At 40.7% G+C, this 26,626-nt stretch overlaps 1 protein-coding gene across 1 annotated transcript in view; it reads right to left on the reverse strand.

Annotated features, from left to right (window-relative positions):
• Positions 1-22,098, reverse strand: part of KCNK10 (potassium two pore domain channel subfamily K member 10) — a 51,010-nt gene extending 28,912 nt beyond the window's left edge. Inside the window, exons 1-2 of the mRNA XM_054275683.1 lie at positions 22,012-22,098; positions 21,097-21,154 (exon numbers count right to left, since the gene is read on the reverse strand). Of these exons, the coding sequence (XP_054131658.1) occupies positions 21,097-21,148 (52 nt within the window). The 5' untranslated portion in view covers positions 21,149-21,154; positions 22,012-22,098. The remainder of the gene's footprint in view (positions 1-21,096; positions 21,155-22,011) is intronic.
• Between the last annotated feature and the right edge of the window lie 4,528 nt (positions 22,099-26,626).

Below are 26,626 nucleotides of genomic sequence, written 5' to 3' on the forward strand. Positions count from 1 at the left end.
AGCTTAGTGGATTACTGTGCTCAGCCTGCTTATCTCTAAAAAGAAGAGAACTGTTTCAGTTTTTCATTTTCTTCTATTAGTAATAGCTATCCTAAGTGAATGTAGAACTGTTGATCCTAAAGTATTTTATGTTATGTAAATGAATTCACAGGAAGACTGTGCTAAAGCAGCTAGTTAAGCAACTGATGTGCAACAGAAATGGTCTTACAAAGCCAATGCACAAGGCACAGCTGCAGTCAATACTGCTCAGATTTTAAGCAGGAGTTAGATATTGGAAGAACACTGTAGATACTCCGCCTAGGAGCTATCCCGCTCTTTACAAGACAGTGGGGTTAGTTCAGCACTAAGTTAGTTAGTTCACATATGTTTGTTAAATCATATCGCACTCTTTACAAACTAAGTTAGTTAGTTCAGCACATGGTAAGAAGTCATAAATCCTAATTTCTATTCGGAACACTGTCTCTTTTAACCTGAACTGTCAAAAAAGTGCTGCCATTTACCTTTAAATCATGGTGTCATCAACTGCAAAAAGATAAAGTAGTGCTTACTTTTCTACAAGCTCCCTGGGAGAGTCCATTTCTGAAAATAAGGGCTACATAAAATTCCAGAAGTTTAACAGGTACTTTTACTAAAGTGAAAGGATGAACTACACTGGCAATTCAATAATGTGCAGAGGTTTATACCTTAAAGCTTAAAAAAATAAAGGGCTACATAAACTCTTGCATTTGTAAAGATGGTTTACACCACAGTTTAGGACAATCATAGAGCAAAAGAGAAGAGGACATGTTTACAATAAATGCAGAACAATCCCTACTTCATTTGTTCATGTTTTTTCAAAACAAGCTGCTATCAGAACAGGCGTTTCCCCAAACAGAGCCTCATCCATATGTTTGTTAAATCATATCAAAGAAGACTTAATCAGCCCCAGTGAAAGCCATGATAGATATCCATTCATATGCATGCACTATATTAGCTGACAGATAATCTCATAGGTACAAGAACCCTCAAAGGAGCACTCCAGTGTTTCAAAATAGGCCTTATCCCACTAAAAGGATGCCAAGGAGCAAAGAAAGGTATACTCTTGATTTTTTTTATAACCTTCAAAATTAAACAACTGAAAATATTAATGTTATAAGTGAAATTGCAATGTTAGGATCTATGCAGTTGTTCACATCTGAGATCATCACATTACCTGTTCTTCTATTGGCGTACATCATTGCTAGGTCTCACGTGTCAGGAGCTTAAATGCCTCAAATTTCTGCTAAAATTGATGGCAATTGAGGAAGCAACACTCTCACTCCTCATCAAGATGAGTACATTTTTACTGGTTAAAGTTTCAGGCAATTCCCTCCTGGGAAGGGCCCAGGGTGCTGACCGGGCCTAGCCCACGGCAGGGCGCGCGGGCCCTGGGGCCTGGGGCTCGGCCATCACCGGCGCACCTCCAGCCTGGCACGGCCCTCAGACCGCTGCCCGTCCCGCTCTGCCACCGAAGGGGCCGAGGAAATGCACCCCTACATGGTCCAAGTGTGATCAAACAGGACTTCAGGGCCTTCAGACGTTTGGTGAGGCAATCTGGGGTGGGGGTTATGGTCTGCACTCTAGTTACAGTTGAAGGCGGCAACCTGGGAAGAAATGGGTAAACTGAGTCTGGGGCTCCACGGCTGGTGTCATCATCAGAATTTTGGGGGTTTTGGCAATGGAATGGTTCTACACAGTCCCAGGAATGCTGGCATCAGACAGGATTCACCCTTCTCAGTGGTGGAAGAGAGTCTTTGCTCAGGAAATAGTGGGGCTCACTGGCAAGGCTTTGAACTAGATGTGAGTGGGTAGAGGGGCAATATGAGGTTTGTCCCTGGCAAATGTGAGAGGATATAAAAATAGACAGATGGAGGGACAGGGTGCTAGGGAGGGCTCTTGCAGTGACTCTGAACTGTGCCAGCCATCCTGGACCATACCAGCAGTCTGAGGGACATGAGCCAGGGAGTCCTAAAAGAAGCCTGGAAACACCAGGGAAATATCTGAAAGCAATAATTCCTCTAGGAAGGCAGCCTGGCAATCGCCAGGAGCAAGACATTGGAGAAGGAAGGCAAGAGACTGGTGTAGCTGAGACAGAGTAGGGAACTGCTGGTCAAATAAAGGTAAAGAGATGAATGCACAGACAGTGGAGACAAGGACACATAACCTGGTAAAAGTACAGAGATGAAGGGATGGGGTAAGGAAGGCTAAGGCAAAGCTGAAACTCAACCTCACAAAGGACACCAATAATAACAAGAAGGGCTTCTACTGGTATGTTAACCAGAAAAGGAAAACCAAACAAGCTCCCTGATAAACAATATTGGCAAACTGGTAACAACAGATGAAGAGAAAGCTGGGGTACTCAACAACTTTTTTGCCTCAGTCTTCACTGACTTTTGACTGTGAAAATATCAAAATGTGGCTTTGCCACAGTGACCTTTGTCCTGGCAACCATCTTACTCAATATGCTAAGAAGATAGGAGACACGAAGGAATCTGGTTTTGGAGGTGAGCTTCTTAAATAGTTCAAACCAAATATTTTATTTTTTTTTAAATAAACATGCCCTTATCTTTATTATTGGTGTCACAATTTCTATTGTGAAAAAATGTAAGTCAGGTTTAACAGCGTCTTATTTAGTACCTCATTTTCTTCCACATTCCTGTGTTATACAGGCACACAGCAATGTATGTGCATTTTAATGAGACACTAATAGACACATCTAATAAAAATGCTGCTTTCATAGGATTCAGCACAGAATTACATAGAGGCCATATGCATTTGCACATTCATAAACTCAGGCCCAGGATGAAGCTTGAAACATGAGTTGATCAAAAATGAAACTCAGTATTTCCTCTCCCATTTTAGTGGTGCCATTGAAGGAAGGAAACAAAATACTTTCAGCTCAAGTAAAAAGGTTTTTTCATTCATGTCTAAAGGTACATACCAATATTTTTTCCCAAAATCCTCATAATACAACTGGAGGTTTCTTTAAAGAAAGAAAATTATGCATTCTTCAGACATGTTCATAGTCAAACACCCAAAATCTCCCATGAAGCTTTTCTATGTTTACCTTAAACTAGAAATTTAGTTAGAATTATAAAATAATCTCATCATGTAGTCCAGTTTCACTGAGAAAATTCGGGAGCGAATAGTCTTCTATACAGCTTTTACAAGATTCTACATTGGGTTATTAGCACTTCTACATCCTTCCTGTAGCACTACTTAATAAGCCAGCATTCCTTCCTGAATTAATACAGAAATACAATTTTTTTTGTCAAGTGTATGAAGTTGCAGGACAGAGCACTCATGCACCAAAGCTCAGAAATGTCTGTGAGGTGTTAACAAACTCCACTACAGCTTCCCTGAACTGACCACCAAGAGTAAGTGGATCCACCTTCTTTAGAATGGATCATAAAGGACTGGGGGATGAAGGGACCTCACTGACCATAATTGTTTTAAAGTCATTTATTTCAATTAAACTGGACAGAGTTTTTTCCTCCCCCAGTTCCTTTTCTGAAGTAGCCACACACTGAATTTAAGATTAAAAGACTTCCTGACTGAACAATATAGAAGGCAGGGAAATGAGCAGCCCACCAGTGGATAAAATATTAATCTTTCACTCCAAGGCTCTTGCTCATCTCCAAACAGAAATTCCTGGGGGATGTGGGCATCTAGCATTTGCTTCCAATCTCAAATCTTTCCCACAAACTCCTCAGATAAAAGTTCTTTCAGATAAAGGCTGCTGGAGTTAGGATAGCAGGGCTGTGCTTGGAAGTCATAGCAAGTATAAATGTGGGATCTCAGTCTCTCGGAACTGGGGTGCAGGGTGAACCAGACTACCCCTGGGGGGGCTCGGGAGTCCTGGAATGTTGCCAGAAATGTCTGGTGGCTGGACTTTGATCCCACATGGGAGATGACATCAGTATGAGGACGGGAGGATTTCACTGGGGTGAATGGTGAAGGGACAAGTTAATTGGAGTGTGAGATACAGGGTTTAAGATCCCTGTACAGGGGGGTCTAGAGAGGCAAGATGGAGGTACTGGGGCGTGCCCTTCTCCTTCTTCTTCTTCCTCTAGGCCTCCATCTTCTGTGGTGATGTTGGCACTCCGGGATTGGACCTTACTAGGGGAACACTGGTTAATAAGGGTAGAGGGTATTGGAGAAAAATGATAAATATTGTATACGTAACTCCGGGTATAAAGATAGGTGACCGCCCCGGGGGCTTTCAGTGTGTGCCCATGGCTGACTGCTGAGCAGAACTCTGCCAGGCCAAGGGAAAATCTTTTAGATAAGCAATTAATAAACACCAAGACCAAGAACAAATCTGAAGCTTCCTCTCGTCCTTTCGAACCCGGGGGCCCAAGGCCATCTTTGGGCTTTTTCCCAGACCATCTAAACAGCCCAGAAATCCAACATATAAGAAGTATGTTAGAGAAATAGTGGAGGCAATCAGTGTATTAAGCTATCACCTATAAGAACTTCTCAAGAATATGTCACTTACAGAAAATGCATGCAGATCAGTGAATGAAGGGAATTGGATGGTCTAACAAGAAGCAGGTGAAAGTATTGAAACACTGAAGTTTCTATCCATGTGTTACCAAAAAATTGTTAAACCATCAAAATTTTGCATTTTAAGGATATGGCAAATAATTTCCACTACCTGATTTGCTTGTTATTCCACTCCCCCTCATCCCCCATTCATCTTCTGTTGTGTTTTCTAACAGGTTTTGTAGGGAGCATCCATTTAACCAGCACAATGAATGTTGAATTTTTATAACTGGGCATTCAAAAATCTAATGCTGGTTTAGAAAGTCTGGCTTTTAGAACAAAATCCCAGTAGAAAATTATCATGTTTGCCTTTGTGTTTGCGCAGCATCTTTGCATGATATGGGCTAATTAACAGGTGACATTACAGCTGTGATCAAGAAATGGGAGAAAAATCCTCCCTGCAGGCTACGATTACACATATGGGACAGAACACTGGTATCCCTGTGGCAGTTTTTCTGGATTGAGGAATAAGAATAAAAAGAATTGCTGTCTGGGGACCATGGGATTCATACAGTCATGGATCAAGAAAACTGTTATCAGTGCTGACATGTTTTACACCAGCTTGGCCCTGGTCCTTCTGCCTATCCCCAAGGCACACAAATTGAGCAGTGGAAGTCATGGCAAGCTTGCCACACAAGGGGAATTTCACCCTACTGCTGCTACAGCCTTTTGCTGAGAACTGCCACTCAAGTGAGAAGCATAACTATTGCATTTACTGTTCATGAAAGCAAGGCTTGACATACTGTTTGTTAGGAAAACAGAGAGTGGCTCAGAGCATAGAGCTTTTCACTGCAGCAACAGCCCCCTGGGTTAAATCTAACACTGTTTTCCCTGAAGAGGATTCTCTAATGCAGCATTAGTGCTGCTGACTTCAGCAACATCTCAGCTGTCTGCTGCAAATGCAGTCATCAGCAGCAAGGCATTACATGGAGTATGAGAGACAGGTAAAGGCAGAAAGGGCAATGCACATTAAACAAAATAGATTGGATGTGCTGTTAGAAGAAAAGTAGCATTGATTCCTCCCAATTGCCCCTTTCCCTGAGTGGGGTGGTGAAAAAGGGGGAGTAAGTTAGGTTACAATTCTGCATAAGGAATAAAGGCACTGTTTTCTTCCTATTATAGGGCATGTTAGTGAAATAAAGTAAAAGTTCATAATAGTAAAAAAATACTGATTTTTCTCTGATGGTGGGGAGAGAAATGTCAGCACTATGTATCAGAGGGAATTGTATCTGGCCATTGTTTTGCCATCCCTGGCAGCAGCTTTGGGAAGTATGTCATACCAAAAGGATTCTGTAATTTCTGTACCATTTGTCATATATTCCCATCTAGTGCTCAAAATAATGATTCTCGGTAAGCTTACAAAAGAATCTACGTAATGCTGCTGGGTGAGTTATAAATGAAATATACAAATTAATAGCTCTTGGAATACCCCAGCTATTTAATTAATCTGGAGCACAGCTGTTATGAGAAAACAAAAAGGCACTGTTTTATAATGTTTTTCATTCTTTTTCATTAGAAAACTATCGTTTAGACAAAAAAAAAAAAATTAAGTAGCCTAAATTGGAACATGGTAGAAATTAAGAAATCAGTATGTCTGAGTTAAGATATCTCTTTAGAAAGAGCTATCTTCTAAATGATATGATGAGAGTCTTCACATACTGGTAGTGCTGGTGGCACTGTAAATCATCAGAACTAAGGAGAACCTAAGCCTCTTGTCTCTTCCCAAAGAGCTTCTTTAGTGTCAGACAAGAACTTAGCTATGCAGTAAGTAATGAGAATGAATTTTACCTTCCACTGAAGGACAGTATCACTCCTATCTGAAACCATTTTTTTCCAAAGAACAAATCTGGAGGGTATTTTCTCCAGTTTCCACTGTCCAACTACCAGAACATACTGCTCCCATTTACCTTGTGCAGCAAGTGCCTGACAGAAACAAACACCTGGCTCAGGTGGCAAGGTGATGGGAGCAGGGTGGCTACAGTGGTGGTCTCTGTGGAAGGCCTGGGGTTGGCCCTTTCTGGACACACACAGTTCCTACTGATTCCCACAGACCCACACCAGAACATAGCTGAGCCCATCAGGGAAGCTGGTAGCACTTCTGTGAAAGCATACTTTAGAAAAGGAAAATATTGTGCGGACTTTGGAGCATGAGGAAAAAAGTGTGAGAAAGAATCCTAAAAACACCAAGGTCAGCGAAAGAGAAAGAGGCACTCCAGGAGCTGTAGGAGATATTTTCCTGCAGCCTGTGAGATTTGGAAGAGATCATGATGGATTTGGTATTTCCCTGGAGCTCATGGAGAGGATCACACCAGAGCAGATATCCACACTGCAGTATGTGGAGAATCCCAGTCCAGGGCAGGTTGATAATTCCTGAAGTGCTGCTACCTGTGGAGAGACCATGCTGGAGGAGGTCTGTCCTAAAGGACTGCAGCCCCACAGTGTGGACTCATGCAGGAGCAAGGAAAAAGCATAAGGAGAAAGGTGCAGTCTAGAGGGGATGGACCCACAAAAAACCCCACGCCCTATCCCCCCTGCACCATGTGAGGTGGGGAGCATGAAGAAGAGTCAGGAATGAAGCAATAAAGTTGCTAGGAAAAAGTAAAGCAGGGAAAGGTTATTTTAACCTTTGTCCTTATTTCTTACCACCCAGATCTATTTTAATTAGCTTTAAATCAAATAAACTTTCCCCAATTCAAGTCTCGTTTGCCTGTGATGGCAATCTCTAACTGGTCTCCCTGGCTTTATCTCTGAGGAGGAGGAGTGAGAGGGGCTGGGTGGGCACCTGGTAGCCAGCCAAGGTCAACCCACCACAGAGAGTTTGCACAAGTGCAATGAGGATGAGGACACATCTCAGACTGTATTGTTCAGCAATGTTTTTCCTCTGAGTCCCACCAGTTACTTGCATATGGATTTTGTGAAAAAGTCATCAGTCCAAGCACTAAGAACATCAATGTATAGATCAGGATTTAAAGAACAATGATGAACAGGAGTTAGCTACAGAGAGAGCAAACATCCTTACAACAATAAGGCATTTTTGTCCTTCTCTACTGGAGCTGGGTCAATCTGGAACAAAAACATTCATTTGTCTTGTTGAGTGGATTTGATTTTTTCACTTTTTATTACCTTTCGTTCTAGTTTTCCCTTCTCAAACATAAGCATTTTATTTCACTCACTTTCTACACACATTTAAGAAAAATGGATGCCAGTAGCATACATTTTCACATAAAGCTAAATGTCAAATTGATTAAATTTTTCATGTTGGCAGGAAGTCCATGCATAGTAACCAATGAGGTACCAATACAATGCCTCTGAAAATCCTAAAAAAGTGTAAAAAAACCTCAGTCTTCTTGTAGATGTTAAATGGCTTGAAATTGAGTGCTGGGTAAACCTGACAGGTTGGATTACTTATTAATCTAGTTGTAATCAGTTTAACAAGTATGCAAAAGATTAAAAAGCCTATGCAATTATCATTCCCCTGAGCTATGCCATGTCCCTCTGCTTTGTGAGGCTGTTGTAAAACTCTGCTATTCTATAATTTAGCAATTCTGAACCTACTGTCCCGAAAGAGATAGAAAAATGTATGTATCAGCAAGTTTAATTTTAGTCAAGAAAGTGTAGTGAGAGAGGAGGGTCTAAATACCATTTTCATGGTTATTCTATTTCTGAAAGACAGTGCCATTTCTAATTGAGAATGTTTTAAAGCACAGAAGAATGGCAGTTCAAGCATCTCACAGGGGCTTTCAAAACAGGGAAAGGAAAAACTCACAGTGGTGGTCTACGAAAATAAGAAGTCTGAAGGGCTAAGATCTAAGTGCCCTTAATCATATAAACACCAGAAAATCTCACTATGCCAATAAGTTTGGTCCTAAATTAGTTTTTGTATATGTCCTTATTAATAGTCAACACAGTCATCTTTTCAACATCCCACATCAATTTCCATTGCAGCTTCCAAAGTATTTGCTTAACATAAATGAAAATGCTGTTTAGATTATATGCAAAAAGGTGAAGTGTAATCTCACAAAAATAAGAAAAATAAGACACTGAGTAACTAAAGAGAGTGATAAATTCTTTCCTAGATCTCTTAAGAACAGCGCAGGAAATAACTGATTAATCTGTACCAAGGAAGTAGGGAAATATATATTACGAAAAGTCTAGCTACAAGGAGAGCTAAGCATGGGAACAGCCATCAATATATTGATATGAGCTTTATTGGAAGTATCTAAGAACAGGGCATAAAATCACCTGCCAGAAACTGTCAGTGTTATTCATGTCCTGCATATCCCTGTGAATCCAAGAAGAAAAGCTACCAATGAAGGGTAACAGAAAAACAGGCTAATATTTTCGTATTCAACATCCAGCATCTGTTAAAAAAAACCCCAACTACTGAAATGTTAAAGGTATATTAAAAATAAATAAATAAATAAATAAATAAATAGCATTCATCTTGACAATCTACTCTCAACTCCTAGCAGGAAAATGCTCTTGAAATCCTTTTCCTCTCCTTCAATGTAAGATAGTCAATCACACCTCAACATTCCTTTTTGTATCAGTTGTGCCAAATCTCATAGCATTTCACAAATAATAGATAAACCCCTGTGACACTGAGAAGAAACAACACTGTGTGCCTCACGTAAACACTGCCACTGAGAACTTAGCAAATTAATTAAATTCAAGAGTTATTTCAAAAGCTGATTAAACAAGTTGTTTTTCATATGTGCATCAAGAAGGTACAATGATTTTGCATCAATGTATTAGCAAATTTTTAAGTTCTTTTAGGGGATGTCCTCTTTTCCACTATGCATTACAGAATGCCGTTCTCTCTGTTACAAAATTAATGGACAGCCATAAACCAGATTCTTTCTTTTGTTGGTTATATGATGACCACATGTAAGCTGCTCTAGATGATTATTTACAAGAACTTCCAGATTCTGAACCAGCCTCTCCTCTGTCAGAACTGCAGTCTGAGCATGCTCGTGAACTGAAAACAGAGTGCCCAAGAGTTAGTCTCTGCAAACACAGCCTTAGAGCTCCTGCTACTGAGGCTATGCACATGTCAGGGAAACAACAGGAAGCCCTAGGCTGGCTTGAGCAGGTATCTGCCAGGACTTATCCGCTGACATTAAAAAAAAATCTGCAAAAGTCATGGTCATGGGATACTTTCCCCTCCCTCCTCCCTCTCCCAGGCACTGCGCTATTCTAATGCATACGTGACAGCTCACTGGTCAAAAGAATGGATGTGCTAAGGCAGGACATGAACTCCAGGAATAGCTGAAAGCATCAGAGTTTTTTCTCATTTGGCTTCAGGACAGCAGTCCTCAGGGGGGTTCCTAGCTAGCACTGGCATTTGCAGGAAGATGCACTGCTGCTGACACCATTTGTAGCACTACTTACAGAGCTGCCAAGTCCAGACGAATACTTGATAGAGGTTTGTCTTGTGCTGGATTGTACACTCACTGCTGGAGGGCTGTTTGGATTTTGTTTCCCTTGCTTTTGCCTTCTCTCTCTCCTGACCTCTCTTCTACCCTGCCCTCCTCCAAATCCATCCATCTGCTCTTGTCCCTCACTTCTTTCCGACCGTGCTGGCAGCGTGGGAGGTAGCACACCCCTACCTCCCTGTTCAGTTCCTCTTCTCAGCACTACCCTTCCCACAGCCCCTGACACCTGAGCCCATGTCCATGTGTGACAGGGCTCATCAATGAACTTCAGGAGAATGAAAAATTGAGCACAAGAGCATTACAGTGAGGAATAGGAAGTGCTGAGGGGAGATTAGAAGTGATTGACAGGGCAAGTCCCAAACATGGAACCATCCTGCTTCAAGATTGGTGACTGTGTTTGTTCCAACACACTCATTGGCAGCGGAGCTATTATCAGCTTTATGAGGCTATTTATAGAGAAACTGAATACAGAGAAACCCCTGAAAAATTCTCACCTTTCTCTTCTTGAAATAAGACTAAAACCAATAGATCATGCTAAAACTTGTTTCCCTAGCAATAGATTGGTAATTCTTGCTCCTGCTAAAATTGAGAGTTCTAGTTCATGCAGGTCTCTGCTCTGCCAAACAGGAAGCAAGTGCTTTTGGCTCAAGATCTTGAGGTGTAGAGATGACTTTATGAAAAAGAGTTCGTGTTAAAAGAAATTAATATACCATTGTTTTTCCTCACTAGGTAACATATAGAAAAACTGATTTTTTTGTCAGTATGGAACAAGCACCAAAGAATAAACAGCTGCTCTCTGGCTCTCTGCAGATTTCACTCTTCAGTGAACAACAGACAGATTGAATATGATGCTGCTATTTATCCATAATCTCCTTTTTACAGACTAAACCAAAATTTCTCATTACACCATTATGTGCTTTGTATGAAACAAGTTGTTTAGTTTTCCTCAATAGCAAGTGTCCCAGGATTCCAGCAACATTTAGGAAGAGTCTGAATCTCCCACCACAGGTTTTCAGTGTGTTCCTCTTCAAAGTACTCACAGGATGATCTAGGGTCAGGGATTTTGCTGGAATCTTCCAAATATTCTGTCTCACAGAGTCAGAAAAGAAATTCAGCCAATGGTCTCATGGCCAGACCAAACAGTCAAGGAAACCTAAGTCTTGGAATTTAGCATAAGAAGGCCTGTGTACAAAGGGAGGGATTTTCTTATTAAAAGAAACTTAGGGGTAAAACAATCAAGTGGCAAAGACAATAAGCAAAGATTCGTGCTGGCCTTCCTAGAAGGAAGCTATCTAAGCTATATACATTGAAATATGATTAACACTGGCTGTCTGCCAGAGGTACAGCCTTACAGTGGAGTGAAGGAATTTATTGATCATCTCAGTCATGAGAAGAGGACTGGACATCAGGCTAGTGACATGTCCCCCAGTCTGACTACTGCATAGGAACTACAGAAAAATACTTCCAATTCAAGCAAACCTCATTAGCATTTCAATTAAGTGATAATTTCTCAAATTTTCTGTGCAACACCAATAAAAGTGAATCTTTCCATGTGGAAATGGTCTGAAATCTTAGTTCACTGAAGCTATACTATTTGCATAATCTGAGGATTCAATCTATTTTGTGGTCTTAAGTTCTTACATACATTAATACTCTTAGTTAAAGTGAATGAAAGCTTCCCAATACTTTAAAAACCTATTCTGGAACAGGATGAAGAATACATACAAAACAGGTGGAACAATATTAATCTGTGCAGAAAACATTTTTCACAAGGAATAAAAAGTTGCTGTTTGAAACATATTTATTCAGCATAGGCATTTTTCTATCCTTTTATAGGCATTTTTATATCCTTTTATTCTAAATTCTTTATAATACACACATTTTTCTTTTACACTTTCAGTGTATTAGTCAACAGAAACAACCCCTGTCTCATTTCTTTGCTTGTCTGTAACTTGGATTACATGCCATTAATCTGTCAATACAGATGTGGTCAAATCGATCAGTGCAGCCCAGAGAGAATCTGCTGACGCTAAACCAGACATTAACTGAAAATTCTCCTGGCTCCAATAACCATATTCGCCTATAGCTCCCTAAACCATAGAAGGTCCTTAGAAACTTAGAACACCCTAGAATTTCAGATATCTACTTATATATGGCTGTTTTAGTCTCCAACTAAGTCACACTCAAATGGTGTAATTCAGTTGCCTATACCACAAGCAAGTGTAAGGTTATGGGATAACCTAACTGGCCTTAAGCTGTGCTCCAGAAGGGCAGAAGTCTATTATCTACCCTTATGTCTATTATCACCTATACCAGGCCTATACAAATATGTCAGCTACCTTAAAGCCCCTTAAATATGAGCAGATGCCTATTTCTAGAAAACTGAATCAACAAAAAAATGTCTGGTAGCAATGAAAAATTCAGGTCACAAAGTTACATGTCAGCTCATCATTGTAACCCCATAAACAGACTTATTTCCTATGAAGACAAATCAGGCTGTAGGATCATGAAGAGGTGACTCTGAGGTGGTTTCTGCAGATGTCATGATTGCTGCTACTCAAGGCCTCTCTGCTCAATGCTTTCCTGTGCAATCCAAACTTAGCAATGTTAACGTTTAAGTAATCAGTGATAGATCTGGGTTAACCTAGAAGAACATCTTTGATATGTTCCTGCTGCTTCCTGCATTTCAGCTGGGAGCTTCTGCAGTACCATCTTTCATAATTCTTTCAATCAATGAGGTCTTTCACACACAGTAGTTAGTGACTGTCTTTTGTTTCTCTAAGATGAAAAGCTGAAATTTGAGAGGTTAAAAGCCCTGGACAAGCTGTCAGTATGTATTTTCTGGTTTCAAATCACACTAATATTATTATATTGCAGTATCAAGTAGGAAATCATTCAAACACCCTTCAACAACATATCACTGAATCTTCAAAAACTCAGTGGCACAAGTTGAAGTTGCCAAAATCCAAAATCCTCATCCAGTAAAGTCAGTGGCATGTTGTTTTTTCTTCCCAGGGAAGAAAAGATGAGTCAGTCCTGCTGAGATATGAACATATGGCTCTAACAAACCTAGGTACTCAAAGCCTGGTGCTTAAGGCACTGTGATGATCCTGTAGGACAGTGATACCATAATAACTTGTATTGCTTTCCAAAAAGATTTTTTAGGGTGTTGTTTTTTGTCATCCTCTGCTAGAAAAACAGTCTATTGTCTTCAGCAAAAAAAGTATCACACAGTCTCGCATAATACACAGATTACCAGAAAAAGAATGAGGCAATTTAAAGTTCTATTAAATGCATCCATTTGGGGACAAAATAGAGGAACAAAAGGAAGAAACATTAAGCATGTTTCTCCAATGAAAGACTAGTGAAATAAACAGATCATCATCTAAGACAGATACTTAATTCATGAGCTAAAAATATTTTGTAATATGTCCATGAGATTATTTGTAATGTGATTTAGTTTGAGTCACATAAGAGCTTGATACATGCCTGTGACACCAATAGAGAACACAAAGATATTTCAGGGATTTTTAAAATATGAACTATGATATATGCTTACTTCTAAAAGTCAGAAATAACATGCGCTTGAAAACAGTGAATTCTAGTTGAAGGCAGACAAACTCATCTTTATGTCTACACATTTATTTTCTTTTCACTGCATTTTCAGCCTTACCACAGGTACACTCTGTTCATTCAGCATTTTCTGCACTTCTGTCAGCAGATTTGACCCTGTCACACTTTGTACCCACTCTTTTTTAATCCATATTTCCTGAAGCAACTTATTTTGTCTCTCTCTGTTAGGTCTTTGTATCTTTTCAAACACCTTCTAAAATTTCAAATAGCAAACTCACACAAAATGCTGGAAATAAGTACGTCTAGATTTCAAAAAAGAAATTGAACCACACCCAGATTTTGTAACAGATTACTACTCCTTTTCAGGACTCCAGATCCTAAATGCAGCATATTTCAATCCCTTTCATATATGCTACATCTCATACTTCTTGCCCAGTTTCCAGCAGGATGTTTCCTTTCCATTTTAAAAGCATAAAAATAAAATTAAGCCAGGCTTGTGCATTCTCTTCCACCTTTTTATTCTCTCACATAGATTTTGATAACATATTTTATCACCCTACTAGCTTTTATTTCAACTTCCAACACCATGATATACCCACACTGAAATTTCTACCCCAACCTCAAAATTGCACCAATGTTCTCCTATGCTCATCATATTTTAGGACAACTGGATAACACATATTAAGACATATACTTGAGACATTTTGCCAATAGTAAGATTTGTAATAGCACATGGATTGATTAGCAATTAAAGAAAAAGATGAAATCTGAATTCTTGGTTTCAGCATTCCCAAACTAAGGAAACAGTCCCTAAATTCTGTGACTCATTAACGTGGTAACAGATACATAGCTCAATTTTGAAGTATATTTTTGTTTGAATACTCTGAGTTGATGTTTGATTGTGGGAAAAGCAGTCCAGAAAGTATGCTTGGAGAATAATAGTGGTCCATGGACTAAAAAGGATTGGTACTACCACAGTGAAGTACAAGGGTGTAGGATATATGCTGTTCTCACCTGTTATTTTATCTCATTGGGGTAACCAGTGAGAACTGCATGGCACATCATTTATGAAAGTCATAAATGGTTCATCTTAGAGCAGGTTTCCCATTACATTATAGACAAATTACAGAAGTATAACCAATGTCTCAGGAACTGGGATATAAGCAGCCTCTGTTTGACAAAGGCCAGGTCGCAGGATGTTTTTAACTCCTACAGAAAACAAAGACCAGAGATATTCCTATGAAAAAGGTATTTTAAAAGGTATTATTTAGTCTTTTGCTGAATGTCACTTCTTTTACATAAAACCTCTACATAAAAAACAGATAACTGTTCAGCATTCATATTCTCTGCTTTGGCCTTTGCTATTACACTGAGATTATTATAAAATAAAGGTTAGGCCCTTGCATCACACTGAGGTCTTTAATAATCTACCTTGAATACTAGTGCATTGCTTATCGCTTTCTCATATCGACCTCCTCATTTTTCCCTTCCCATTTCTGCACTCCAGGTGCTTACCCTATTTAGAGCACGAAATCTAGGGCCTCTGTTTTCCCAGTAATTCCAGGCACTCCCTTACTCTTAACTTAGTAGCCTGCAGCAACAACACAGTTCTTTAAAAATGAAAAATTGCATTTTGCTCACACTGAAGTGAGTGGTAAAGTCCCAGCTCTGATTAAATAAAGAGGGTAAGAATTAAACTGTATCGTCATCTACATGCACTCTTCTGTCTGAAGCTTATATAGTCCACACACTGGCTACATAAACCCACATAAATGCCAAAAGCTGAACCAAAACCTGCCCAATTACAACTGGTATCATATATCTTCATCCCAAGAGCAAACTCCATCACTTCAGGTAGCATCAGTTTTTTCAAGAGTTGCCCAAGGGACTTTTCTGTCCAAAAGCCATTAACAGATTACTCTTGTACATACACAGCAAAAAAGAGCATTGGTATTCTTCACTGAAATCAAAATCCTGTTCTAACCTTTCCCAGTGATGACAATTCTATTGCTCTTCCTATCTTAGACTTACAGCTTCCTATTGCCTTTGATTTTTTCATTCCCTTTTCCTCACACTACAGATGACATCTCAATGATACCCTACCCTCCATATTTCTTACCTTGACTAGAGTTCAGTCTTCCTTCACTACTCTGAGAAAGCTACAGTCAAGTCTTTTGCCCTGCCACTTTTTTACTACTAATTTTACTTTTCTGAATCCTTTGTTTTACCATTACCAGGGCATGCTAATGACAACAATGAGAAAACTAATAGCTGTCTGCTGTCTTTCTTCCTCTCCTCCTAATTCAATTGCATCTTTCTATATTTTACCACACTGGCATCCATACTACTCATCCGTCTTCTCTGCAGGTTCCACATAGCCTTCAGTAAAGCTCTCGGTTTTTTATTCTCTTCTATTTGTTTTCCAGACTCTTCAAATTTTCCACCTGACTGTATTTGGCACTATTGTGCCTACACCTTGCACTTGCAGGTGTCCTCCTGTTTGTACAGTTTATATCCTCCTTCAGATATCTCATTTAAATAAACTCCCTGCAGCGTTCTACAATCCATACTTACCAGGCACAGCAGTCCCAGTCTATCAGATGGGTGGGTAAGTAGGCAATATGACTTTGTGGCACAATTAGCACAGGGTCAGTACCCTCTGACCATGGGTCATTGGCAGGGATCAGACCTAATTCTTCATACATTACATCTTCCCAGAACAGCCTTCATCTACTGAGCTAGTAACAACCAACTTGCTAGTGCAGAAAGATATTGTCTAACTCACAGTTGCATTCTACTCCTTTTTACATCTCTCCTTGAAAACAGAGGACAGAAACAAGCACCTTTATTCTACTCATCTCTGCCTTTCTAATCAAGTTTACCTTCTTCATTGGTCTCTTCAAACAAAAGAACAGAAAGAGCAGGTACTGCAGCAATTTGTAACACTTCACCAGCAGCATCATTTTAATTTGTACTGAGTATGGATATTGAAGATTTTTCAAACAGTCATCAAGGGATGGTCCAATCCTGATACCTGCATGAAGGCATTTGAGACTCAGCTCATTGTCCCACACATAGGTGTCCTTTGCTACTTGAGGTGTCTGAGATCTGAGAAATCCCAAGATCAGTGACAAAGGACCTATGGAAGATTTGAGCTTCTCTGAAGCAGCAGCTGGGGAATATCAAAGGTATTTTGGTGCTTCTAATGGGGCATAAATTATGCTAGTTTCCTCTAGTTGTAAAGTTCAGAGACAACCTTATTTCTTAATTGATGTGATCTGTGTATGATGACAGGCTGTTTTGCTCCCTCCTAATTGTTTTAGCATTTAATTGCAATGCATAAGCTCTTCTTTCAATAGCAGATTTTAGATTGCTCTAAACAAGTTAATTATATTTCACAACACCCTTGTGCATTAGGGATGTATTAATATTCCTGTTTTCCAGTCTAGGAAAAAGGGACCACAAGAAAGGGTAAGTGGCTTCCTGAAGGTTAAACAGTAAGTCAGTAGCAAAATTTGAAGAGGAACTCCAGACTCTCAACCACAGTTTGTATTTCCCACAGACCATTAACTCCCATGCTAAATGTAAGGATGGTAATAAACACATGATTGTAGAGTTTCAAACTGCAAACAGTGCATTTGTGAAAGGATGCAGGAACTTGAATGCAAACTTCAGAGTTCCAAAACTTTAGTGTTGAGGTAAACATTGAGCTGGATATCCAAAAAGCTCTGACAATCCATATCACTACAATGACATCAGAAAGCGCAGGCACAAAGGAACAAACAAGACTGAATTCCATTTGCTCCCTGCTATGAGCATCACAAGACATCCTTCCCTTGAAAAAGACATCTCATCCTCACCCTAAAAGACAGTCACACTTGGGGATAATTTCTAAGCATATTTGAAGCTGTCTCATCTATATTTTTTCCTACAAAGAAACACCAAATTTAAGCAGATAATTTTCAGGGGAAAAAAATTAATATTTCTGTAACATCCAGCTGTCTCAGACAGGATGAGGGACACACTTTGTTTTAGGTACTATATAAAAATACATGTGCAAAGACGTGAGCTAATTCAAGCACAGAAAACAGGTGGGTGCAACAAACAGCAGGAGGATTGCAAGAAAGGAGAGATATGAACAACAATTATGAGAATTGAAGTCTTCATATGCTGCTAAAAATCCAATCTTATATTCTGGAAAGTATAGATGAGATTTGCACCAAATGTGAGAAGTGACAATAAGATATTGGCAGACCAAATGTTTTCTGATTGAGTACATACATGCTGATTCCACCAGTAACACAAAATAGCAAGGTTGTTTTTTAAAATGTAAGACCAGGTACTGTGATAACATTTATTCCTATTCAACATGTCCAGTGCTCCCTAAAACATTCTTGAAGTACCTGCTTGGGGTTTTTTTTAGTAATTTCTTAACCTATTCGTTCACTGAATATGAATTACATGGGTTTTAATCAATATATATCAAATTCTAGGGCAGATCTCACATTGGATTGTTAAGGCCAAGTCCCAATGATTTTTGTGATTTAGTTTGATCTGTTTGTTAAGGGGTTCATATAGTTTGATTGTCTGATTTAGTATGAGGACTTCACTGTAGGAATCCAGACTTAACACTTCCAGATTTATGAAATATTTGATTTATATATAAAACACACTCAGCATTTACATGCAACACAGAGATATACTTTATGCCCAAGACACATGAAGATAATACACAATATGATAAAGTCACAGTTTCATCTCCAAGCCCTGCTTGGACCAGTTTAATGGCTGAGATCAGTGTCCCATCACCTGTCTATCAGACCATCCTTTATGTCAATTATATTCTTTTAAACACCTTCTCTCCACTCTCCAAGTCTTTATTGACTTTGTGGCCAACAAAGTCTTTCTATGGTATATTGATCTTTGCTGATGCAAACTGAGAATACTAGTTCTATGCCAGAAGAGATTCACCAGCAAAACCTAATCTATTTATCTATGTAAATATTTATAGTTTAGTCAGCATTATGGCATTGAGCATTAATTCATTTCAATTACTATCATTCTGACCTGGGTTCAAACCAGCAATATCATCAATTCCAAGCCAGCCACATCTCCAAAAAAAGAGTCCCAACCTTTAGAAATGTGTATAGTTTCTAGAAAATATTGCCTGCAATAATCAGGTCTAAACAGTCTTTGAGATGCCATAGCCCTCACTTATGTCCTTGCTATCTTGCTTGCCAGCAGCATCAGTTGATCTATTCCAAATACTGTTAGCACAAGTTATCACAATTCCTACCAGACAAAAGTATGGAAACTGCATGTTCTCTGGCTGACAAACAGAACAGGGCACAGTTATAAAATAAGCTCTGAAATGAGCCTGATATTAGTACATGAGCTGTGCTCTAATACTTAGGGCTCTTTGCATCCCTTCACCCCCAACTTTCTACACATTGATTGTTGTGTCTGAGGAAAGCTACTTCAGCTCTTAATTCCAGAGATACCACACAGGATGCAAACCATAACATCGTTCTTGTATGTGAAGAGAACAGACTATAAGTGTGATTGTAAATCAAATTCATTTTAGAGCTTTTAGTTATTTCACATAGATCATTGGTAACATTTATATCTACGTAAATATATTTTTGTTTCAAAAATAACAGAATTCTGATCTACTTTGTCTTCTACACTCGTAATTCTTCAGTGGGACTATGTGAGTACAATGTCACTGCACTGTTCCTCTGTTGGTTAAAGGATTGGGACTTTGACAGCTTTTCCTTGCCAAATTGCCTTTTTTCTATTACACCAAATCTTATCTATTTTCTGAGTCTCTTGGAGAACTGTTTTTGCTTCCTTCTTAGCAATACATCAGCATCCTTTCTTTCTACCTAACAAAGTCAATACACTGAGGGGAAATAACTGGTAGGATTCTGAAGTTTTTAGCAGGTGGAGAGGAAACCTGCTGGGTTTTGGGTCTTTCAACTGCTACAGTACTCTGATTTTATCACATCAGTAAATTGTGGCCAACCACCTGTTGGATCCATATGCTTTAAAGCTGAGTGCCAAGCAAAGAGCTGTACACAGAATGCCATCATACATCCTCCTATGTGCCTTGTCAGAGAAAAGAAGAAAAAAGATATTTTCATTAAAAGACATTTTGCAATTCATAAAATGGATTTAAATTAAGCTGCAGCAAACACACATTTAGAAAAGCACCTGGGTAGACCAAGTTTTCACCACAAAGAATTTAGACGCTAGCATAAGGAATATATTGTTATTTAAATAATAAAATCTCTGTTAGCACTACTACCCATGTGTTCATTAGAAAGATGAGGGCGGAGGAGGCTGATGTGTAGATTTCAGCCTTCACCTAATTAAAGAAATACTAAGGCTTAAAGTAAACCTGAATTGTGTGTACAGCAGATTGTTCTGCTGTATTCATTCTATAACATGAGAAACTGTTTCTAATGTTTCATTTTGTAAATGTGATGGCATGGAGGATGACAGGCAAATTGGCCACTAAAACCAAACCTCTGGAATAAAGAGTAGTACTCAAAGCCCATGTTATCACTTCATAATTCCTGCAAGCATTGCTGTACAGCAACTGGCTGCCAGCAGTTCTGCTGCAAACCTGAGCAATGGCTTCAAGTTGTTATGCTCCTGTACCAATGCACAGAAATATGACACACCAGTGTACAAATTACCAAAAGAGTCTTTTCAGTCACTTCTGTGGGATGCAGATGAACCTCCTCCCCATGTCAGGCAAGGAGAGTATTTGACTATGGTTTATTTTTAAATACTACTTGGATCATCTTATTGAAAACCACTGCACTGGCGTAAATCTCTTTCCACCATCACACAAACACATTTCCTAAGACTGAGTCCAAATGTACCAATGTAGTTAATCAAACTGTCCACTTGGGCTGATCAGTTGTTAATAGGACACAGTAAAGAGTATAAAGGTCCCTTTGGGCTCCCTTATTAATGTGTCATTTTATACCATTCAGACTAAAGCTCTGTCCACACTAAAGGTGATATTGCTGCAGCATTCTGCTCCTGCCAACTAACACATGCCATCGAGGAGCCCTGAACAAGCACTCACATCTGTGTCCACTCCTGTACCACCCATTTAGCAGAGACAATGATCACTAGAAACAACAAAGGAGCCACTGATAAAACAAACAATGCTGTGAGCCAGAGATCACTGCCATGCCAGCCAAGTTTGCCTTGAAAATACTCAAGAAAAAGGGAGAAAGGGAGGCAAGAGAGATATCAAATATAAAACTGTAAAACTTATATCTAGAAGAGGTTTTAGCCACGCAGCCACCCAACCCGACATCTCAGCAGCATTTTCTAATGCACTGCTATAGAACTGAGCAAGAAAGACTGAGCAGAGCTCATGGAAAGCAGACAAACATCCAATGCCTCCTCCCATTTGGAATCACATAGTCTGCTACGAGTCAATAGACACAAGGAATAATAATAATTGTTATTACAGGAGTAATGATAGTAATAGAGAATCACCAACCTTGAGGATCCCAGTTCACCTGTTTTCTTGGAGTCTCAATTGGAAATTTCATCGCTTCCTTTTTGCAAACGGAGTAAAAAGAATTAAATAAATTCCCAACCTTCCTGTCTGATGCTGCAGTCAAACAAATTAATTTCAAATTATAGGGAGCCTGCGCTGTTTGACAGAGGGAAACTGGTGGTTGCCAAGGAAAGAAATACACAAATAAATCGAAGAAGGTGGGGAGGGGCGGGCAGGGGAGTGGAGTGGAGGGGTTTGCAAGCGCCCCAGCACAGAGAGGGGTATAAGGGATGGACTGAGGACAGGAGAGAATCTCGAGGAGCAGGAACGGAGCAGACTGAGGTAGGCAGCGGGTCCAGGGCGCTGCTGGCTCCTAGGGAGGCTCCCGCAGCTGTTTCGCCCCGTCCACCTGCAGATGTCAGGGTGGCGGGGTCCCCGCTGCAGCGCGGCCCCTCTGCTGCGCCCACCCGAGGGGGACCCGGGCTGGAGACAACGCAGGCTTGCAAGGATGGGGGAATCGTCCAGCCCCGCACGCCCCCAGAGACACCTCCCACACGTGCTCAAGCTCCCTGGCCCCCGCCATCCCCCAAAAATGAGCGCACCTCGGTTCAGCCCCGGGCTCTAGAGGGGTAGCAAAAGTCAGCCATAGGGCGGGAGCCGCAGCAGCGCGGCTGGGGCGAGGCAGGGGCGAGGCCGGGACCACCCCGGCTCAATGCAGCAGCAGCGTGGCTCGCCCAGGAGAGCCGGAGCAGGAAGAAGAGAAGGAGGAGGAGGGAGCCACCCTACAGCTTTGGAGGGAATTCACGGAGCCCCTCTCTGCGCTGGCATAAAAAGGGGGTGGGGAGAGCCCGCGAGTCCCTTTGTAAGAGGCAGTGCGGGTGCCTAGGGAGGGGGCAGGCTCCGGCTGGTACTCACGAGGAATCCTTCCCGGGAGGGGAATGCAGCCCTGTTTGGCGGAGTTTGCAGCCGGAGACACGCTCGGATAAGCTACGAGCAGCAGTAGCGGCGGCGGCAGCACATGGCAGGAGTACGGCAGCATCCAGAGGCTCTGCAGCGCAGGGGGAGGGGAAGGGCAGGGGATCGCCCGAAGCCTCTGGGGACCAGGACACGGTACCCCGAAAGCCAAGGGACCCCTGCACTCTTTCTGTCCCCGACCCGCACTGTGGACAGGGACAGACACTTGGCGTCTAGGCAGTGCCTGGCACAGCGGGGCTTGGAGATGTGGCCAGGCTGCAGGAGGGGGCAGGAGGCTGGATGTTCCTCGAAGCTGCCCTAAGCTGTCAGGGGCCTTCGGGGAAACGGAGGACCCTTGTGCAATTACCAGGCACTTGCTTCTTTCCAGATCTGCATTCTCCCTCCTCTTCCTCATTCTCCAGGCTTTCCCTCAAACCCAAAACAGGCTAGTAACACCAGAAAGGTCTCCACTTGCAGTTACAATACATGCCCTAGCTCCCCTCCCTTAGCCAGGAAAACAAAACCCCAGCCCCTCTGGGGGCCTGAAGGAAAACTGTGTGAAGTTAACCCTGTCCTGCCTATTTTCTTTCACAGTGGAAATCAACTCTTTGTGTGAAGGGGATCACCTGCAGGAGATGGTTTAGTGGACAGATCCACAGATTCTGATACATCATGCTCAGAGACCCCTACCAGAATCAGTCCAGAGGTCCATAGACCTTCTGAATTTTCAAGAAATGTGGTTGGGATCTAAACCTGATGCCTGTGACAATTTGTGCTCTGCTTTTTTCCCTGTAATTTTTTTCTCAACTGCCCTTTTTCTGTTTTTCTTTTCTATCTGTTGCTCGAGGTTAGCTCTGAGCTAACCTTGTAAGACCAAAAAGGAGAAATCTGCCCTGACAAAGAAAAATAAAAACCAAACCCAAAGCAGTCCAAAATGTGTGACTCTCCTTAGGAAACTCTTACTGTGAAGACTGGCACACTCTTTTCACATCCACATTGTGAAACTAAATCCATGCTTTCTCCTAGTCTTTGTTCAACACCAAACAGGATAAAGGAAATCAGTACTGGGGAATCCATGCTTTCATTTAGGGTTGGGGTGCAAGGTCCTGTAAAGCAGCACGTAGTTTGAAGAAACTAGATGGAAGTAATGCAGCAAGTTTTCTTGGGGGAGGTGCTAGGAGTCTCTCCTTCCCCTAATCTGAGCACCCCTGTGGCTCTTGTTTTGTGCTGTACAGGAGGAGGAGGGAGAGGCTGCTCTAAGGGAGGACATGGTGAGAATGATAATGAGCCTGCTCAGTCAGATTGAATTTGAGATGATTGCAATGATGACATCAGTAGCAGAAGGTATTTCCTTTGCAAGCAAACCACAATGCATTCTGAACACACTTCGGGATTTCTGTTGACGTTACTTCTGCAAACTGGGTGGGAGCAAAAGGGAGGGTAGGCTTTGCTAATTGTGCTGTGTAATCACTTGAATTATGGTTACAGTAACCTAAAAGGTTTCAGAAGCTTTCTGAACCCCCAACAAGACAAGTTATCAAATATGTATCAATAAAGAACAATGCATGTATTTATACACACTCATGTATAATATATGTATGTGTGTAAATAACTTTTCCTTAGCATGCAGAAGTTTCCGGCTTACTGGCATCTTCTTTGTATATTACCAGGGAAAACCTAACATAAAGACAAATATCACTCAGCTGTGTAAACCCAAGCACTACCCTGTCCCTCCACCATAACTATCAGCAGTTAACTGATGAAGTGTATTCTGCAGACAGACACCTGTACACTGAGAACTCACCTAAGACAGCCAAACTGAAACAGTCCACTGATAAGCTGACAGCATTAAATTCCTGCTAAGACATGCAAGAAGTCTATAGTCTGGAGGTGAATTCTTCAGGTGTATTACCAGAAACGCATCCTGATTGTTACTGGCTAAAGAAGAGGAATTGTCATGAAAATGACATGATGGAGACATCTCACAATTGTTTGAGTTACTGTAAAACTAAATAGATAATAATGACACAACAATGACACAATACCATATTTATGTTTCTTGTATCTTCTTTATCCCATACTTCCAAAAAATATCTGTAAGCTCTACATACTTGCTCTAGCTTTATGATTGAGAAACCTTGTGGCAAATCAGTTGTGGTCTATCGGGTACCTAAATGCATGACATCATGTAATTGTTTTGCACTTTTTTTTAATCATGTTATGATTGTGGAAAACTTGCTCAATTATTTCAATGCCTCAAACCTGCAATTTTATTGAGTGGGCCAATTTATTCCCAAAGTAACTCATTTAAAATCAATGGGGTTACTCCAGAGATAAATTTGGCATCTTTCACTGACAGCACAGCTGCTGCATAGAAATGTAACTATTATCTTATGGAAATAAAAGGCCTTTCACCCCTCAGTGATGTCATATTCTTATGACAGGGAGAACTCGTGCCTTGAAGCTATAGTGTTTCAAGCTGTTACTCTGTCAACTTTTATAAGCTAAGTGGATTCAGTAGTATTTAAAGTTTAAATGAAAGATCACCAAGAAAAATAAACCTATTTTAGTACCTGGACAAGAATTTTCAGGATTTGACTAGTCTTCCTAAATTCTTACTTCTTATTCAGGGTTTATTGTTCAGACTCAAAATCCTCAGAGCTGAAGTTAGTTGAAAATCAGCACCTTACAGGACAGGGCCTGTGACAATCACAACACAAAAGATAAAAGGCCTTCTATTACAAGCCATCTCATTGAAAAAAGAATAAAATGCTAAGTGCCCTTTTACTGTTCATTAATGTGGTGAGTGATTTAGAAGTGAAAATGGTGTAATTCAAAGAAAGCCACAGAAAAACAGATGAATAAATACCTCTTATACCTACTTAAATCTAGTGAGCAGGAATGGGAAAATAACTTGATCCTTGATAGTAGACAGAAATCATGTATAACTTGTTCGTTCCATTTCTTAAATGCTCTGAAGAAATGAGGCAGGGCTAGATGGAAGCCTAGACAGTCTTTTTCTAGACTTAACATTGTACTCATTTGTGTATATAACTATTCGGTTTATGGTTATCTATATAGTTGTTTGAAATACGGTGAAGATTATTCTTCTTTCAGTTTATTGGCACAGGAGTGCTGTTATTTACACTGAGACCAAGAGAGCAACTCAAGTGAATTGCATCCTGTTCTTTATATTCTATGGACCCATCCTGCAGTAGTATTAATTTGGACGTGATCCAATGTAGAATCCTTTTATAATTTCTTTATTCTCCAGGAAGCTTTCTGTCAAGGAGAACATTTAAAGCCTCCTCTTTAGGATAACCTGAAAACTTCTTGTTCAAGTAGTTTTCAGAAGGTTTAGTGTCTTTAGGAATCAGAGAGTTAACTAAGAATCAGAACTATGCAAGGGAAGGAAACGTTGTCTTTTATTGCATGGAGTTTCTTATCACTTTTTAAGTTACAACATGAAGTGTCATGTTTTCCTTATTTCATGGATTAATGATCAGAACAGAAAATGTACTGATCGGCAGAAATGGTTTCAATTAAAATAGTGGCTCTGCCTGAGGAAACTTCACATCAGCATTAAACTATGCTGGGATGGTACCACAGCCTGTCTGCAGTTCCTTTGGCCAGTGACACTAAACAGAATACACCATGATCCTGCTTCTCACATCCTAACACATCAGTCACCTAAGTGCCAGAAGAGGACAGGGGGTATCTGGTTCACAGTTTGTAATCATCTTCACCATTCTTGGCTCTTTTCTGGTAGCCATTCCTCATTAGCCAGACTCCTGCTCTCAGACACCTTTTATATCAATCCCTTTCTGTGGCCAGCAGGGACTATAGTGTAGTAGTTCCCTCACTTTTTTGTTCTATTTGAAAAATTACATGCACATTATTAGTTTATTAGTATAGTGTGGATTTTTTTTTTTTTTGCCTTGTAAGAAAATATTAACTAAAGCTGCAGAATACTGAGTCTCTCTGAGCCCACTTACATCTGTTTCACATTAGTTTAATTTGACTCCAGTTCAATTACTCCTGCATCATACTCATAAGAGAGTTACAATCTGGCTCTCAGTTTTTCCATGATGTCCCTGAAGAATTCTCGTAAGATCAAAGGCTGATATCTGACAAAAATAGCAAGCCTGATTAATAAAAACAAGCCACCAAGTTCATTTTAAGCAGTACTCTTCCCTCATGTCACTTTTCAAAGATTTCTTACTTGATAGATACATGAAACTCTATCTTAGCCAGATGATAACTTTCCCCCATATTAAACAGGAAATTTGGGAGTTAGCTTTCGAAGATACCTCCGTCTATTTGCCATCAACACCAGCAGCAGAGCCACGAAAGGAAGGGCGGAGGCCGGTGGCAGGAGCCACCGAGGCTGCTTTCAGGACCCTGGACAGGGACACCCTGTGCCACCCGGCCGTGTGGTACCCACGGGTCCCAGGGCCCCGGGGCTGGCCGGGGAGGGGACACGGGCTGTGAGCCCCGCTGGGCATGAGCGCCCACCCCTCTGTGAGAGTCCCGCCTGCCACGGCAATGCAGCGCCAGGGCAGCGGCACCGTCACCT

The sequence above is a fragment of the Melozone crissalis genome, unplaced genomic scaffold, assembly GCF_028551555.1.
Source record: "Melozone crissalis strain CALT ecotype California unplaced genomic scaffold, PUWL_Pcris_2 ptg000018l_1, whole genome shotgun sequence".
Classification (NCBI taxonomy): domain Eukaryota; kingdom Metazoa; phylum Chordata; class Aves; order Passeriformes; family Passerellidae; genus Melozone; species Melozone crissalis.